The 18791-nt window shown below is 42.2% G+C and overlaps 1 protein-coding gene across 2 annotated transcripts in view; it reads left to right on the top strand.

Moving 5' to 3' along the window:
- The first annotated feature begins 3470 nt into the window (after positions 1-3470).
- The window catches only part of CERS6 (ceramide synthase 6), a 277950-nt gene continuing 262629 nt past the window's right edge, over positions 3471-18791 (top strand). The window contains exon 1 of one of the 2 annotated variants that reach the window (XM_010971414.3): positions 3471-4091. In XM_010971414.3, coding sequence (XP_010969716.1) covers positions 3922-4091 — 170 coding nt within the window. In that variant the 5' untranslated portion in view covers positions 3471-3921. The remainder of the gene's footprint in view (positions 4092-18791) is intronic. The other variant, XM_010971415.3, reaches the window with a different exon arrangement.

Consider the following 18791-nt stretch of genomic DNA (forward strand, 5'->3'; position numbering starts at 1 on the left):
AATGTATTATCAGGTCATACGTAAGAGTGACACAAGGGACCAGGGGCAGCCGTGAAAGGGGTCTGCCTGGCCCAGGAGGCCAGGATCCACCATGATATGACCTTTTCCCACAAAGGTGGCAAGAGACCTTAATAGACCTCCTCTCTGTGGCTTACAAGAATGCAGTTGGGGCCATCTTCCTGGAAGGTCACCAGTAACAATGAGCAGATGACCACATGGCCTCAAGTGGGGATGGTGACAGCTACTCCCTGCTGAAGACTCACCTCCAGGACACCTCCCCTACCCCAGCCTAGAATTGATCAATCCCCTCTTTATGTCCACACTGTTCTTCACCTGAGGATATAAACATTTAACACAATAATTTATTCAGATTTTATTCCTCTCCTAGAGAAGACTTTTGTGAGGTTGGAGTAGTGCTGAATCATTAATTCAGTAGTTTATTGAGTACCTACTATGTGCTGGGCACTATTTTAAGTGCTTGGGATAAAACTGCAATAGACACAAATCTTTAACTTTTGAAAGCTAACATTTTAGTGTGTCTATGGGGAGACCAATAAAGAAAAAAATGAAAAACATATTGTGTTAGGTGATGATAAATGCTTTGGAGGAAAACAAAGCAAGAAAGTTGACTAGGAAGAGCTGGAATGGGGAGTGAGGGTTATAGATTAACTAGGGTGGCCAGGGAAGGCTTTACCAAGTGAGTGACATTATAGAAAGAGCAGACATGGATATTTGGGGGTGAAAGTTCCAGAGATAGAGAAAAGCATGTAGGGTGTTTTGGAAGGGCAGAGAGGCCAGTGTGACCAAAACAGAGTAAGGAAGAGGGAGATGAAAGAGGAGAGTAGGTGAGGTCAGAGAGTTAACAGGGAGTATACATCTTTGGACATTGAAATGACTTTGACTAAAATGAGTATCACCTCACACCAGTCAGAATGGCCATCATTTAAAAAGTCCACAAACAATAAATGCTGGAGAGGGTGTAGAGAAAAGGGAACCCTCCTACACTGTTGGTGTGAATGTCATTTGGTGCAGCCATTATGGAAAACAGTATGGAGAGTCTTCAAAAAACTAAAAATAGACTTAACCATATGATTCAGCAATCTCACTTTTGAGCATACATCCAGAGAAAATTAAAAAAGATACATACACCCCATTGTTCACAGCAGCATTATTTACAATATCCAAGACATGGAAACAATCCAAATGCCCATCAACAGATAACTGGATAAAGAAGTTGGGGTATATTTATACAATGGAATACTACTCAGCCATAAACAAGAATAAAAGAATGCTATTTGCAGTAACATGGATGAACTTGGAGATCATCATTCTAAGTGAAGTAAGCCAGACAGAGGAAGAAAAATATCATATGATATCACTTATATGTGGAATGTAAACAAAAAGACACAAATGAACTTATTTATAAAACAGAAACAGACTCATAGATAAAACGAACTTACGGTTACCAGGGGGAAAAGGGAATGGGAAGGGATAAATTGCAGATACTAACTACTATATATAAAATAGATAAACAAATTTCTACTGTATACCACAGGGAACTATGTTTAGTATCTTGTAGTAATCTATAATGAAAAAGAATATGAAAAGGAATATATGTGTGTGTGTGTGTGTGTGTGTGTGTATATATATGACTGAAACATTATGCTGTTATACCAGAAGTTGACACAACATTGTAAACTGACCATACTTTCAATTAAAAAAAAAAGAAAAAAGAAAGAAATGATTTTGGCTTCCACTTGGGGAGAGATGGCTAAGCAGTATGGCTTTAAGCACAGAAGTGATCTTATTACATTTCAACAGGATCACACATGCTGAGACTAGACTGCAGAGGGACAAGAGTCCCTAATGGGGTATCCTTAATGGGGTAGCTCAAGAGAAAAACATTGGTTGTTTGGACCAAGATGGTAGCAGAAGAGGTGGTGAGAGGTGGTGTGATTCTGGTTTAAAGATGGAGCCGACAGGATATGTGATGAATTATAAAGGAGAGAGTTACAGAAGAGAAAAGGAAAAAAAGATGACTCTACGTTTTTGACCTGAACCAAGAACACAGGAGGGAAGAGAATTAGGGGGAAGATTAGTATTTTGGACAGGAAATGGCTGTTAGGCATCCAAGTGGAGTTGTTGACTCAACAGTGCATTTAGGAGTCTGAAGTTCAAGGAATAGCTCATGGCTAGAGATACAAATTTGGGAGCCATCAGTATGATACCGAAAACCACACAGATGTCATTTAAAGCCACTGGACTGGATGAATGAGCTACAGGACAAGTGAATGAATGTAGTTAGAAAAGTGGAGAGGAAAAAGACTGACTTTAAGGAGCTGAGAAGGTAAGGGGTAGCCAGAGAGGAGATTCAGCAAAAGTGGCCATGGGGTAGGAAGAAAAGCAAGAACGTGGTTTCTGGAAGTCAACACAAGAAAGTGTTTCAAACGGTAGAGTGAACAACTTGGCCAAATGCTACTTATAGAAGGTGTTGAGACCTGACCTTTGGGTTTAGCAGCATGGAGATCATGGGAGACCTTGAGCAGTTCAGTGCAGCAGAGAGGGGCAAATGCCCAAATGGAAGTTCCAAAGAGAATGGAGGGAAGAGAAATTGGGCAGTTCTTCAGAGTTATGCATTAAACGGAAGGAGTGAAAAGAGGGTGTTAGCTGGAGAGGGAAGGAAAGTAAAGAAATGTGTATTAGGAGATTGTTTATATGCCTCCTGGAAAGGTCCAGTAGAATTTATTGGCAGAATCAGGAAGGAAATGAATGTGAGAAATATGAACGAATTATTCCCTGGAACCAAGTCTGCATGGACCACTCAGCTGAGCCATACATGGTTTGTGAGTGAAGGCGCCTAGGGAAGGCCTCCCAGGCCTAAGGCCTTAAAGGTTTCAGATTCAGAAGGGGGAAATAATGAGGCTGTAAGTAGCGGAGTGGAGGTTCTCCACTGACCTGCCAAGCCAAAATGTGGTCTGGCCCCGTTGTCCGGGAGGTTCTTTTAGTGGAGCGGTTTCACAGAATGCTGCGGTTGTTACCATCATCAACATCATCTCATCATTATCAAATAGCAATTAAGCGCCTAATTTTTCCCACCACCTCATAAATTAAAATATCAGGCCTTGTTCCCTGGGGGAGCGGTTGTGGTAAGGAGCAGCAGCAAAACCAGGCTGGAAGGTCAGAGATGGCGGAAAGAAGAGGGTAGGGTGGAGGCATATGGCTCTTGCCAAACCATCCTGCCCCAGTTTCTGATTTTCACCGTCCTTCTCCAAGTGCTGGAGTGGATGACTTTTTCCCTGCTACTTCTTCCTCCTTTGCTCTGTGCGCCCCTACTTCTCCTTTTGCTGGGTGGTTCTCTCAGCAAGGGTGGTTCTGAAGACCTGCCCCAACCCCTGCCTGCCTCCCAGGCGCCTGCAGGCGCAGGAGAAGCTGAGACTCCTGAAACTCTAGGGGGGCAGGAGCCGGCGTTTTGAGCATGTGTGAGCCAGCCGGGGGCTGGAGGGGATTCGAGTGGCCGGCCTTGGGTTGCTGTCCTAAGCTCTGCGCGAGGGCACTGTGAGCGCAGGGCCGGGCAGCACTCCCGCGATCCATGCCCCTGCGCCCAGGGCGCAGCCGCTGCGCCCTGCCCTCCGGGCGTGGGCAAGCGGGCCGCGTGTGCCTCGCTGCTTGACGCGAGGACGAGCCAATCAGGGCCAGAGGCCCGGGCTGCCATGTGACGGGCGAGGCGGCTCCTTTCCCCAACGCGGCGTGAGGGAGGAGAGAACCGGGGCTCGCCGCGAGCCTTCGAGAGCAGCGGCCGCGGAGGAGGAGGCGTCGGCGGCGGCGCAGGCTTGGGCCAGCCGCGCGCACATCCCCGGGCGCCCTGCGCGGCGGAGAGCTCGGCGGGCCGCGGGAGCCCAGGACCGGAGTGGACAAAGCAAGATGGCAGGGATCTTAGCCTGGTTCTGGAACGAGCGGTTTTGGCTCCCGCACAATGTCACCTGGGCGGACCTGAAGAACACGGAGGAAGCCACCTTCCCGCAGGCTGAGGACCTCTACCTCGCCTTCCCCTTGGCCTTCTGCATCTTCATGGTACGGCTCATCTTCGAGAGGTAAGAAGGGCTCGAGCGCTCCTCCCCTCCCCCTACATACACACACACACACCCCCGCACACCCTCGCGTGCACACCCTTGGCGCGCACACGCACACTCGCGTGCTCCGTGGCGCACGCACCCGCGCCCCCAGCGCTGCTGCTCACGCCTCCCAATCTTTGTGTCCGGGAAGGGGTTGCTGACCCGTCAGCCTGGCTGCGGTTCCATGAGCCGGAGAGGGTCTGGCTTGCCTCCGGATTTCCTCCGGGGCGCTGGGGAGGGCCCGCGGAGCTTTGGGGTCGCCCCGACGACTGCTCCTCGGCCCGCGCTCTCCTCGCGGCGAGGGTAGGCGAACAAAGGTGAGCGACGGCCGGCCGCCGGACTCGCCGCACTCCGCGAGGCTTGTCTCTCTTCAGCCCGCGGGCACGCGGCCCTGCCAGGCAGGGCTTCCCCGCCGAGCCTGGTCGTCACCCACCTGACAGCCAGGAACGTTCCGGACGCGCGGCCCGGAGGGCGGAGGAACCGCGCACACTTCCAAATCCTTCCCCCCTCCCCCCGCACACAGATTGCCCGGACTGCGTTTCAGAAGAATTCACCAGGGCTTTTGGCCGCTATTTGGTTTCCATCAGTGACACTGAGTATCAGGAGCAGAGTGCTGAGAAATAGGTAACAATAGTTCTTAGGTTTCTAGCACTCCGGGCCATTAGCAATTTCTTTAAAAGAGGGTATGACAGGACGGTGCACAGCCTGCAGAATGGCGATATTAAGTTGATTTGATGTGTCCTATGAATAACCATAAACTTTAATTTGGTACCAGAACGCACTTAAACAGTTTTAAAGAATTGCCACATTATTGTTTGTGTAATTCCCGGATTTGGTTGGGTAGCTCCATTGTGTCATAAACAAACTTGTGTTACTCTAATTGAATCACTCTTAGTCACCGAACTAGATTTTGCCTGCCACGCATTCTCCGGGTGCTGTTGAAACAAAACCGGGACAGCAGCACACACTTCTTTTTCTCAACTGAAAACCTCAGCTTCCCTTCCTTTCCCCTCCCTGTCCCCCATTCATCAGGAAAGGCTGAATTTCTCAGATCACAGGGTATAGACTCCACTTCTCACTTACACTCCTCCCCTCCTCCCCTGCCCCCGGCTCACCTTGGTTTTGTTTCTTATGCTTTTGTTCTGTTTATTTTGCTGTTTCTGTTTGTCCAAAACCACTATTGAGGATGGCAGAATTTGTCTTTTGTGTTATTTGTTGCTGGAAATGGCAACAGACAATGCTTCATGGGAACAAAAAGTATCTTTTGTTTAAGGAAGGTGTATTTTTCGATGGGCAATATTGTTGCTTGAGAACTAAGTCAGCTGTTGACATGCAGAGATTGCCGTGCATAAAGGAACATATTTAAAGACCTATTTTTAAATGATTGGAATCTAGCAGGGATACGTCATTGATCCTGTCCAGCCCTGAGACTCCCTGTGAAAAAGTGGGTGCGTTTAAAGGGTTAGAGTTGCTTGTAGAGCGTATGTTTACTTACAGAAAATAGGAACTCATATCTAACCTTACCATCTCTCCAAAAAGAGCCTCTCAGGAACAGGGGGTGACACATAGTAGGGGCTGCACACACAGTTGCCAGATGACATCAGATCAATTCTGGCTGCTAAATTCTGCCTGGGCTCACTTTTATGAGCCACCTAGTGCGTTTTTAAGCTACCTAGTGCATTTGAAAGAAATGCATAGTCTTATGTTTTGGAAAACAAAAGCATGTCAGCTATTGACCTGTATACAGAAAGCTGATTCCAGGCTGTTCATGAGGTTGGAAAAAAATAAGTCTATTAGAGAATGGAGATAGCTTTGTACTTCAGCTTTTTTTTTTTTTTTTAACTAAAAACTGATGTAATAGTTGAAAACTGGAAGTTCATTTTCCCTCTTTCCGAACATCTTTTTTTCCTTTGTATTCTCCCAGGACTTGACTTAGAATTTATAGGAAGGAGTCAGCTGACTTCAACTATCAGTCATAGCAAATGTCCTTGTGTTGATGTGTAGAGAGTTGGTCAGTTTCTTTCAGGCCATTGAGCCAAGTAGAAGTGATTGAATGGCCTGTTTGGAAAGTGAAAGTTTATGATTAATGTTCAGCATAATAATCCAACATGGCCCATATTCCACAGGCTGCTTCTGACTTTCGGACGGGTTTCTACTTTGTTTCTTCCTAGTGATAGCTCTGTCTTTAACCATTCAAACTCTCTTGATTCTCTGAAAATCCAAGGGTATGGTTGTCTTCAGAATTACAAGTTCTACATATTTTCCCTCTTCTCAGACCTCAGTGACACATTCAGGCATCCAACCTGTGGCCTCGTCTCAGCATCCATCCAGGACCTGAATCAGTGTAACTGAACCAGCCGATGTTGTTGGCACTGAGACAGCTCACTTTCAGTACCCTTCTAATATGTTGTACATTAAGTATCCTTTTTTTGCAGTATTCTGTAGTAGGTAACGGGATTTAAAGAAACTGGTTGTGAATCCTTTTGTAAAATGAAATGCTTTTGTGATGAATAATTCCCTCAGGAGTCTATTCCTTTTATGCTTCTGTTGTCACTTATTTCCAAGTTGAGAGCATATCTATGAATACCTGATTATCCAAGGCCTTCCTTTCTATTAAATGGGGGTCTTTAATGCTCTTTTTGAGGCAAAAAATGTGAATTTGTATTTCTTTTCCTCAATCTTATATATTTCTCTCTGTGAAGAGAAACACTAAAAAATTGACTGAATCTGGCTTTGCCCAACTGAGCAGTCTTCTTTCAATTTTCACCACCACTGTTGGGATGTTGGCATTGAAGATACTGGTGGCCAGAACAGTGCCATTTTATGGTACCATATGGACAACAGTATGAATGCCCAGCATGGCTGGTTAAAATTGGGGCAGCCTAATTTCAATGACTTTTGGCTGAGTCTGTAAATAGCCCAAAGCTTGGTCATTTTTAGCATAGCCTTTATACTACACTTAGCTCTGGGTGGGGACCAGAAGTGCCACCATAGATATATTACCTGTTTGAGTAAAGTATCTGTTGTTTAAAAAAAAAAAGCAAAAGCAACCCTGGATAATTTCTCCTAGAATGAAATTGTGGTGTATGCCATTATATTATGTTGTTGGCTTGATGACAAGGAACAAAATATTATTTAATAATGTAGCATTATCATCTATTTGAGGAATTTTCTTGTTTTAATGCTTGTTTAGGCTCAGGAAGCCATTCTCTGGAATGATAATAAATGCCTCTTCTAAATTCACTTTAAAAAAATATGTATTGCTATAGTATTCATAAATGTGGGATTAAAGTTCTGCTGAATTTCTGTTTGAGAATACAGTATTTTTGAGTTATTGTTATAAAAGGTGACGTTGATGCTTTTTTTCATGATGGGTTTAGGAGAGAGATGCAGAAACTGCTGATTGAGACTCAGAATATTTAAGTTCTAGTCAAACTTACCTCCCACTGGGGCAGCCACCTAATTCCTCTCTGCCTGATTTTCTCACCTATGCAGTGAAGCAGATGGCCTTTGTAATCTAAGGTTGCTTACACCTTTCCAATTATCTGATTCCTATAGTGAAGTCTAGTAATTATCATCTCATGAGACTTAGAAGCAGGCTGAACGTTATTTTTTTTGCAGGTAGAAATCAGTTATCTAGGAATAAAGAGGTTTTTCTCATACAAATATTCTAGCCAGTGGTTTTGTTTCTTGTATTTTTCCAATTACAATTTAAGTTAAAAGAATCTTTGGGGCTATTATCATTTGTACTCCAAAAAGCTACAGTATTTCAGAATAACCAACAAAGGAGATTCTACAGAGAAAGCAGTTGCTCTCTTTCTGCAGACCTTTTTTTAGATGGATCCCAGAGGATACCTGGCCTCTCTTGTGAGGACTAGTTAAGAAACAAGAAGCTCATTCCTGTCAGGTTGCCTTTCCAGGTGCCGAGCTATGTGAAACCTGTCATTCTTCAGAAGGCTGACACCAGTCTTACCTGGCTCATTCAGCCAAATAATGACCTACTGCCCCCAAATCATCAAGGAACAACAGTGTCACACGGTGTCAGAGGGAATGTCTGGCCAGTGGGTCAGTTTTTCTTAAGGGTTATTTAATAGCTTTGCCTTGTCAGCAGTCTAGGGGGAGGCCATTGGGGAGAGAAGAGGAAGGAGAAAGAAAATGAGTGAGAATGTATTCCTGATGGTTAGAGGGGAAAGGGGACTGCCAGGATGAAGTGGGATGTCAGGTGAGTTTCATAACTGAAGGATGCTCCTGTGCTGTACACAATGAATCTTGTAATGAAGAGACTGATGTCATCGAATGTTTTAGCTGAGTGGAGAGTGCACTAGACTGGATGTTTATGTCCCCTTAAAATTTATAAGTTGCAGTCCTGACCACCAAGGTGATGGTCATAGGAGGTGGTGGGGACTTTGGGAGGTGACTAGGTCATGAGTGTGGAGACCTTGTGTATTGGTTTAGAGATCCCCCTCACCCCTTCCATCATGTGAGGGAGGACACAGGAAAAAGATGGCTGTCCCTGAAGCAGGAAGATAGCCTTCGCCAGACCCCAGATCTGCTGGTGCCCTGATCTTGGACTTCCCAGTCTCCCGAACTATGAGAGAGAAATTTCTGTTATATATAAGCCACCCGGCCTCTGGTATTTTGTTTTAGCAGCTGGAATGGCCCAAGACAAAGTACTTGAGAACAACTTGCATACAAACGTGGTTTTTCTGGTGCAATTCGTCCTAGATATTTACCTCTGTAAATGTACCTATTTCATTTGTTAAGTGATGCTGTGATTCAGATTCGAACTATGGATACCTGCTTTGCCAGACTAGTGTAAGAGGCAAGAGTTTGGGTCAGACATAAATAGGTTGACTCCTACAATTTCTGACTAGGATAGAAAAAATTGGGTTACAATGGATGTTTTGTTGGAAAACAACCTTAAATCAAAGGGATGGTATTCTTTGCAGAACTGTAATACAGCTTTCTCATCTTGCAAAATAAAAGGCTTGCATTTATAGGGTGCAGTACGGTAGCTATTTGTCCTAGGTTGATAGGCATAACATTACTTTTAAAGGTCAACACCTTAGAATGGTGGGGAAGGCAGGTGAGAAGTTTAAATGATCACAGATGATTTAATGTCATTGGATTGATGAAATTAACACCCTGAGTTCACTTAAGACTTTTCTGTTCAGAGTATCTGAATTCTCTGTAGACAGGGTTAGATTTTTTTTTCCTCCTGAATTCTAGTCAGTAAGGTATTTCAGAAGTGGTTTCTCTTCTCTGATGGGGAAGGCAGGTGGCAGTGGAAGGAAAATGGAATTTCAGTTGAATGTCTTCCATCACAGACCAGCCCCATGGCTTTATAGTAGATGACTGAAGCTGCCTCAGGCTTTCATCACCTGTTTTACTCACCTGATAACACTTTGTTGGTGAGCACCAGACTCTATGTCTGTGCTATACGTGGAAGATTTTAAGTATTTATTACATGCATTTACATTCCGTCTTCCATCATTAGGCAAAGCAGATTTTCTAAAGTCATTGGTCATCTGTTCCTTACAAAGCCATGGTCCTCAAAATTACATTGTTTTTACCCCTCTCCCATCTTCATTTGATCAGTTCATTTCTTAAGCACTTTTGAGTCAGGATACCAAAGTTTCCAGATTTGTTTGCTAGTAACTAGTGTGTGACATGATGTTCTTATGGAGCCATTTTTCTTTCTTTGTAAAAGTAAGAGGTTAGCAAGATTGCCACTGATATTACAAGGATCCTCTGATATTATGCTCTGAGAATCTTTATGTTCTTTATGCCTAAAGTTTTATTTTTCTGATCCCTTAGTCTTAACATCCCCCTTTAAAAAAAAGATTTCATAATCTCTTTTGTTGTCACTTTTTCCTGTCACCATACTTTTTATTGATTTTCCCATATGCCTGTGCTGTGGCCTGAGGGAGCACAAAATGGTGACTCTCACAATGTCAGTTTTGGGGTGGCTTATTAGTACTCCTGTGGAGGACTGAGTGCCCAGGGCGCTTGCTCTGAAGTTGTGACTCAGAGCTCACTATGTGTTTTGTTTTATGTTTGACTATTGCAGATGACTGTGGTTTTTACTGGATAACTTTTCAATTTTAATTTTGAAAATAATGACTAATATTTATTTCCTAATAAGTGTTTATTAGTTTGCATGATTTACTTTACTTAATCCTCCCCCAAAACCTTATCAGGTAGATACTAACTTTCTGAATACTTTACAGATGACATTAAGGATTGAAAATTTAGGAAATACACCTAACTTTACAACACAGCAAGGTAGGTATTTGGAACCAGGTTTCTTGATCTCCTAATCATTTTGGTGATCTCCTAGTAAATACGGTGATTTTAAAGGAAAAACCATGAGCTCATACTCTGTGTGTGTGTTTATCTATAATCGTATATGCAGCCTTTTGCTCTTTAATGATATAATCTGAACATTTCCTATGTAATTAAAACTCATTCAAAAGTACTTTCATTGATGGTACATTATTCTGCACTATGGATATACCATAATTCATTTAACTGTCCCCAAATTATTGTTGGACATTTAGGCTCTTTCCAGTTTGTGTGGGTACATCTTTCAATTCCTGATGACTTCCTAAGGAGTGTTTCCTAGAAGTGGTGTTTTTAAGCCTATAGATAAATATTTTAGTGTTCTTGATAGATACAGATGGTCACATTGGTGTCCAGAAAGATTACGTGCATTTGAGCTTCCTTATCAGTGTGCAGATTATTATTTGAGGAAATTCTTGCTTTGAAAGTTGAAAGAAATGTTACTGTTATAATGTGAATGTTTTATACTATTTATGATGAACTTATTTCAAATACTGATTCATCATTTGTGTTTCACTTTCTATGAATTCATATATATTTTCCTCTTGGGATGAGCATCCCAAGTTTTTGGGTAGGAAGTGGTGGCTTTTGAATTTTTTTTTTTTTGTTTAATGCAGAATGGTCTTGTGTTGGTCTGTTTCTGTGGTCATGTGTTTATACTCTTATTTCTTTCTGCCTCCTGCCTCTCCTCCCAACCTAAGGAAGCGTCTCAGAGTCTATATATTGGAAGGGATGTGTTCAAGATGCTGAAGCAGATAATAATCCTGACTTCGTTTTGGATAATGAGGCAGAAAATTTTGAGGGATTAGGAATACATGGATTTTTATGAAAGGAAACTCGAGAGATAGATCCTAAACATCTTTATATTGTGTCTCTGAACACGTGGGTAAAAGTGATTTATTAGACTTATCATTAAGGAAATGCAAATCAAAACCACTGTGAGATACCACCTCCCACCCATTAGGACGGCTGCTATCAAAAAAAAAAAGAGAGAAAGCAAGCAAGCAAGAAGGAAGATAACAAGTATTGGTCATGATGTGGAGACACTGGAACCCTGTGCCTTGTTGGTGGGAATGTAAAATGGCACAGCCACTGTGGAAAACACTATAGAGGTTCCTCAAAAACTTAAAAATTGAATTACTATACGATCTAACAATTCTACTTCTGGTACATGCCCAAAAGAATTAAATGCAGGGCCTCAAAGAGATAGTCACGTAATTGCACAAAGTGAATGGATGTACTTAATGCCACTAAACTGTATACCTAAAATGTTTGAGATGGTAAGTTTTATGTGTATTTTACCACAACTAATAATAATAATAATGATAAAGAAATTCCAGAAAATTCACTGACTAAAAGGAAAAGTTACTTACTAGAAATACCTGGTTTCATTTTTCTAGGCATGATAGTTTTCTAGTTAGGAATAAACATCCCAGTCCTCTTGATCTCAGTTCCATCAAGCATCATTTTCTGTTTGTTTGTTTTGAAATGAATAATCCCCTTGGGATCTAGGAGAGCTCCTCTTCTCTCCAGGACCATCTAGCATGGGTGGATGGGAGGTGAGGGTTGATAGAAGGAAAATTGAAGGCCAGAGAGCACTCACGTACCCTGGACCTTTTTGGAAGGCACTTCAACCAAACAACATCCTTTAGTCCATTTGTGAATATGGCAATTTAATAATAGTGACTTGGCATGTATAGAAATGGAGAGCTAAGTGTCTTTGGAAAAGCCCTCTGTGTAGTTTCAGAGAAACCCTAGGACTCAAGTAAAAGCATCCTAGTGAGTTCACAATCCATTTAAAGCAAATCAGGATGATAGGATAGAATTCTAGTAAGGCAAGTGACCTTGGCCAGAGATATTTCATATGGAAACTTTTGCTGTGGAAGATCAGATCTGACCTTCCTCCCTACTTTTCAGTTTAATTTTACACCTGTTTTTGTAAGCAAATGATTTAAACACTTGAAAAATTGCACATGGTTTTACTTAAATGCTGCGTACTACAAGGCAGTCGATTGCATGCAATGGCAGGGACATATTATTGAAAAGTAGTTTTCAAACTTTATACTAATGTTGAGTTGCTGTACAAAACACTGCTTTCCACCATTCATTTATGAGAGTATTGGGGGCAGTTTTTTTCTTTTTTTCTAAGGAAGATGTTCCTTTCCTCAGTGCTAGCCTTCAAAATGAACCTCTCTTGGACCACTCCTGCTTCCTGTTCCTCCTTTTGCTTTTATTACCTCAGAATCGGATTGTGGGGATTGTTTTTGGCAGCGGTAGGGTTGGAGATATGCAAGTGGTTTTTCATTGCAGGATAAAGGATGCATTCCTTTACTAGGTAGCCTTTTTCTCACAGTGACCTAGGAATAACATTTGTTTGTGATTTGCCAACGTCTAAATAAACGTCACATCTTATCTTTGGGCGTTTTAGGTTACAAACTATTGTTTCAGTCCTGAAGCTGTGACTGTGGTTCTTCTTTCCTCCCTCCCTCCCATCCTTCTTTCTCTTTCTTTCACTCTTTCTCCTTTTCTCTCTCTTTCTGCCCCCACCCCTACTTCCTTCTGCTTTTCTTCGATACAGATCCTTTAAAAAAACGCAGAGCAGAGGAGCAGCACAGAGATAAGAGTGGGGGAGGGGATAGAGAAAGCCAATGAAAATCTTGTTGGGGACACAATTTGGCAAGTATCAGAGTAAAAGCTGCCAGCTAGTCTAAGTGACTCTGTAGATCTTGTCTTAATAGATCACCATTTCAAAGCAGAATGAAGTGACTTGGTGGTTTAAGCAGAGAGGCAGGTTTGGACACAATAGCTTGAGTGAAAGAAAATTGAGAACCAAGCAATCAGTCACGTTGGCATGATGAATTAAGAGAATTTAAGGGCATGTGAGTCAGTGGGAACGTGTGTATCTGAGTGCGTGGATACACTTGAGGGGAACAGTGCGTCTAAATTATGTCACTGTCATGTACATTTCTAGGAATTAATTAGAAATGTATATTCCTAACTAGAATTAAAAAGGAAAATGAATGGGGTATCAGAAAGACTGTGGAACTGGGGTTTAAATCTCAACACTACCCTGTCTCATTCAGCACTGGACACAATACTCTCTGAAATTTGGTCTCCTGACTTGTAAAATGGGGACCGTGCCTACTTTGTGATATTGGAAGACTGCGAAAGTGTAGTTAAATGGAACTCAATAAAAACTGGTTCTTAAAACTATACACTGAGTAAAAAATAATTGATAACGCAGCACAGTACGGTATTTAGTATTACTTGAGGAGTAGTGTTCTGTGATGTAATTTCCTGTGTTGTGTGTGTGGTGGGGAGGGGAGTGGGGCGGGAGAGGGTGCGGCTTATAGAGGCAGTCGGACCTGTTTATGTATTTGATCTTGGAGCTGGAGGGTTTGCTTGTTCTGCTGGAGAGTAAATATTTAGAGCTTTAGACAGGCACTGAAGGCCCAGTCTTCTCAGCGCTGTGCCTGTCCAGGGAGGAGAATGCTTCTTAGCCTTTTCTTCTCGACTGTTGATAGTGGATTGTAGGTCAGAGACTTGCTTGTATTTGGTGGCAGGAAACTATTTCTAATGGTGGGGTGTTAGATGAGTGGTGAGCAGCTGCGTACCACTTACAGCCTGAAGCTTTCTCAGGAGGTTGTGCCCTTAGAGAGAGCCCAGGCAGATGGCCTTCTGCTGGATGGCGTTTTCTCTGGAAAGTGCCTTCAGTGGAGGGATGCTTTATGCTGATATCCCAGCTTGTCTCCCACTGCTCCATCTGGCCCTCATGGTCCTTTTTTATTGCACGTGGTCTCACAGGAAAATTGATTGGGTAGTCAACCCCTGGTAATGGTAAACATCAAATCTGCCATTTATTTTGATTTAAGACCTAGATTCCATTCTGGCCATGCCATCTGCTAGCCACAGATCTAGGAGCAAATTAATCTCTTCATGCTGAGTTTCCACCGGAAACTCATAGGGTTGTTGCAAAGATTGAGATAACTCCTATGTTGTGTTTAGGGCAATGCCTAGTTCATGGAAGTGGTGATTACTTGCTCTTCAGGTTTATTGAAGGTACACAAATACACACCCAGTTGCTTTCTAAGTGTTGTTTGGAACCCTGATTTCCAGAAATGAGAATTTACCATGAGATTTCTGAAACCCTTTACTGGCATTTTCTTTATGTCATGAATGTGAATGAGACACCATTCCTGCTTTCACTGGCTGGAGTTGCTGGCGTAGTCATTTGACTTTTACTTTCCCCATTATCTTTTTTCATCTTCTGTCTCTTTCTCTTTTTTACCTCCAAGGAACAGTCTAATTCTTCCAATTGTAGTCAGCGGAAAACAATCCTAGCAGTTTAGAGAAGAGCTGGGCCTTCTGCACCTCATACTCATGTAATGTACTTTGCTGAGATTGTTACTGTTTGGAGAGCTCAGCAATTTTTTTTTTTTTTTTTTTTTTTTAGTAAGAGCCTCCCAGAAAAAGGAAAGCCTTGGGATGGACATTTATTGATTTCTTTTAGAATTTTAACCCTCCTGGATTGTCTTAATTTTATCCTTAAGGAGAAAGAAATTCAGTCTAGCATCCATGGGATCATACTTGTGAAGATGCAGATGTTCAAAATGAACTGCAAATAATATATGTATTTTCTTCCTTAAGAGAAACATATCTATGCCCCCAAATTTGAATTTTCCTTGGTGTGAATATGGCTAACCTAGCCCGACTGACTTAGTTCAGAAGGGATTTTTACCTGCTTTCTGTTAGAGGCCCTTTTCCAGCTCTATACAGCTTAAACATAGAATTCTTAAGTATGCAGTTTGCCGTGTAAATAGTTTTAACAGGCCTGTTAAACTATTTACACGGCATTGATAGAGGGCATCTTAGGACAATCAAGAATGACATTTGTGATGTGTTGTCCCTTAAATGAGGAAGTAAAACAAAGATGAAGCCACAGTGCTGTAGAATTGCCTGTATTTTAATTCAGTAATAGTTTAGCAGAGTCATAGACTTCCTACTTTGAAAGCAAATTAAAAACTTATTCATTCAAAAAATATTTAGAGGGATCGGTATAGCTCAATGGTAGAGTGCATGCTTAACATGCATGAGATCCTGGGTCCAATCCCCAGTATCTCCATTAAAAAAATAACAAATAAACCTAATTACCACCCCAGCAGACAAATTAAAAAAAATTTAAGTCTATCATGTGTCAGACACCACTGTTGTATCAGAGTAGGGGGTGGTGATGGGGGAGGTCTGCCCCGGGTGCATTGCAGTAAGGGGCTGCATCACCTATAGATTAAAAGAAAACAATAAAATTGACCAAAAGTTGGTCTGCTTTTTATTAGCAGCGTGTGAAGTAGTCAATTCTAAACAGAATTTACAGAGTGAAAAATACTCGCCTCACCAGGGCACACTACCCCCCCCCCCCACCTCTTGGAACGCCACTGCCAGATGCTGTTTTAGGGCACAGATGTTCTGAAAACCACACTTTGAGAAATATTGGCCGAGCTAAAACTCTCCACCTCCCATTTTCCGTATCAGGACATCAAAGTCTATAGAGATAAATGAAGCAGCTTTCTTTGTGCCACCCACTCGGGTCGCAGTCTGGCTCTTGGGGAGAGCCTGTCTACTATGTGACCCCCAGTGCTGGGTGTCGAGTGACCACCAGGTCCCCATTTATCTGGATGGGGAAACAGTCCCAGGAAACCCCTCAGCTCAGAAAAACTGGAATAATTGGTCACCCCACCTAATTGTTTGCTCTGTTGAACCCAAGTTGGTCTGGTCACCAGCCAGGGCCGTTTCCACAGTAAAACTGGCTACTCTGCTTCTCCCCCCGGGTGAATGAGGGTACTGTGGGGAGAAGCATCCTGTGTGGTTGAGATGTGTTGCCTGCCCCACTGTTGATGTTCATGGCTTTAAAACAAAAGTGATTGAAGGGCTTTGCATTAAGTGTGGGTTGGAGCTCCTGGGAGCTGAGGATACCCAGGACCTGTTCTTGTTGTGGTAATTCCTCCCGAGCAGGTTTGCCCTGTGTTACCGAGACCATGCACACGGTCTTATTTTCCTCCCGCTTTCACCCCAGCACTTGTTAAGCACCCACACTTAGATGGCTGCTTGCGGAATAGCAAAGGGGCTGGGGAGGAGAACAAAAATAGATGTACAGGTGGCGCTTGTTAACCAGCAGTTATTTCTAAGGCGTTTTCAGGCAGTCGAGTGGTTTTCTGTGTATGTTATTTTTTGTTCCTGGCTTTGTTGAGTTTTACAGTGTGTAAAGCTTACTTTTGCTAGTGTCAGGTACCTGTGGTTTATTTGAAAGAGCTGGGCTCCTGAAATAAACACAGCAGTAAACTAGATCTTGAGGTCGAAAGCCGCAAGTGTTATGAAATTCCAGTGCTCTGACCTTGCCTGCCTTAGAGGCGGGCTCTTGCAATGGGTTTCTAAGCGGGCAGAATACTGGCCACTGTCAGTACCTGCGCCCCTTGCCTCCAGCCTGCCCACACCTTGGCATAGAGTCCAGCCATAGAAGATTGGGTAGAGGACAGCTAGTCACCAATTTGATGGCTTATCCCCCCTTTTAAGTGCTGGTTTTTTCACTTAGTGATTCCACATGTTCTGTTTACCTCTCCTTTCTGCTCGGCCCCTACTCTGCTTCAAATCAAAGGTATCTTGGATAAACTGAATCTCCTCATTGGTGACTGCCTTATTTTTTCAGTCCTGAGTCCTGGTTATCAGCTGTTCTGTTATTACTCACCTTTCCCAGGGTAATAGTGAGTTTGAGCTACACCACTTAGAAGGATTGTTAATTAGAGCTGTCACCTCACATTGTGCTAACTTCAATTTTTTGGTGTGTTTCCACAATAAGTAGTCAATAATATGAAATAAATGTTCTTTCTGTTTTCAAAAATAACTTCATGGTTTTAGACTTTTTTTTTTCTGATTTAAAAAAAGAAATAGAATTAGTTATTAAGTTCTACAGTTGTAAAACAACAGTTTATTGTTTGGCAAGCAGTTTCCCTCTTTTTCAGAATTGCAGATGAGTTAAAAAGTTTGCACCAAAAGCAGAACCAAACCTGGTTATGCTTTCTCTTCATCCATCCAGATTCCTTTTCCCCACCCAATGTCTAATTCTTTACTCAGGGGTCAGAGCTGAGGAATTTCAGTCCTTTCAAATTGTTTAAAGCTTTTTTGAATTGGATACACTTAGCTGTTAGAAACTTCTTACTGCCCTGTTTTAAAAGCCAACCTGAAAGAATCAGGAAGTTGCTTTGAGTGGGAACTGCTAAGGTAAATAATGTGTGATGATACATTTTGGAAGTTGACACAGATTATATTTATCTTTGCAGGTGAAACTAAACACAGTCTTTTTGGTTCTGAGGAGTGTTTAGATTTGTGGAGAGACTAAGAGTGAGAGTGAGAGCTAGAGACAGATAGAACTGGAGAGAGGGAAAAAGGGAGGGAGGAAGGAGGGGAAGACTGCCAAGTGTGTATAATGAAGGGGAGCGTAGAACCCTGACTTTGGCTTAAAATTCTGTCTTGGTGGAACCCTCGTTCAGCTAATACTCTAATGAGTATTTGCTATAAACCCTACACTCAAATGTGTAATCATTACTTGCTTAAGAAACACTTTAGTGGCATGGTTAGAAAAGTGCTTTATTTTTCAAATGTAAACTTTTAAATTTTGTGTGTCCAAGAAAGTACACTTAAATGTACTCATTGAATTATCCCAAACTAGTGAGCACACCCATGTGTTCACTAATCAGAATCCCCATCTAGAAACAAGACATTACTAGCACTACAGACATTTCCTCCTTGTTAGTATTTACCCATTTTGTACATTGAGGAAAAGTTACTTGCACTGTGAAGATGAAAGACAACTTTAACTCCTTGTCTGTGCAGCAAAACCCATTATTCTATTTAAGGTCATTGATTCCTTGTGGAGGAAAACATAAGCTATGGTACTTGTCATTATGCAGGGAACCATCTTTCCTCTCTTTGTGTTGTCTGTTTGCATGCTTGAATAAAGGGGTGTGTGTATGTGTGTATATATGTATTTATATACAAAATCTGATTAGGATTTGGCTATAAAATTTAATAAATTGTTTAGGAAGGAATGGGAAGAGCAGTGAAAGAACATAGTCAAAGCACTCATTTTCTTTCCCACCTTATTCACTTGGTGAGAATGTTTTATAAGGATAGGTACTAATAAAGGGACAAAACACAATGTCTTTGGTTTAAAAAGAAAACAAATTAATGATGTCAAGCAGATGTGTGTACATTTGCTGGAATGCTTCTGTGTCCTTTTCTTTGAACAAAGACAGTCTGAAAGATTTGTAGTTAGAGACAGGGAAT

The sequence above is a fragment of the Camelus bactrianus genome, chromosome 5 (assembly GCF_048773025.1).
Source record: "Camelus bactrianus isolate YW-2024 breed Bactrian camel chromosome 5, ASM4877302v1, whole genome shotgun sequence".
Lineage (NCBI taxonomy): Eukaryota > Metazoa > Chordata > Mammalia > Artiodactyla > Camelidae > Camelus > Camelus bactrianus.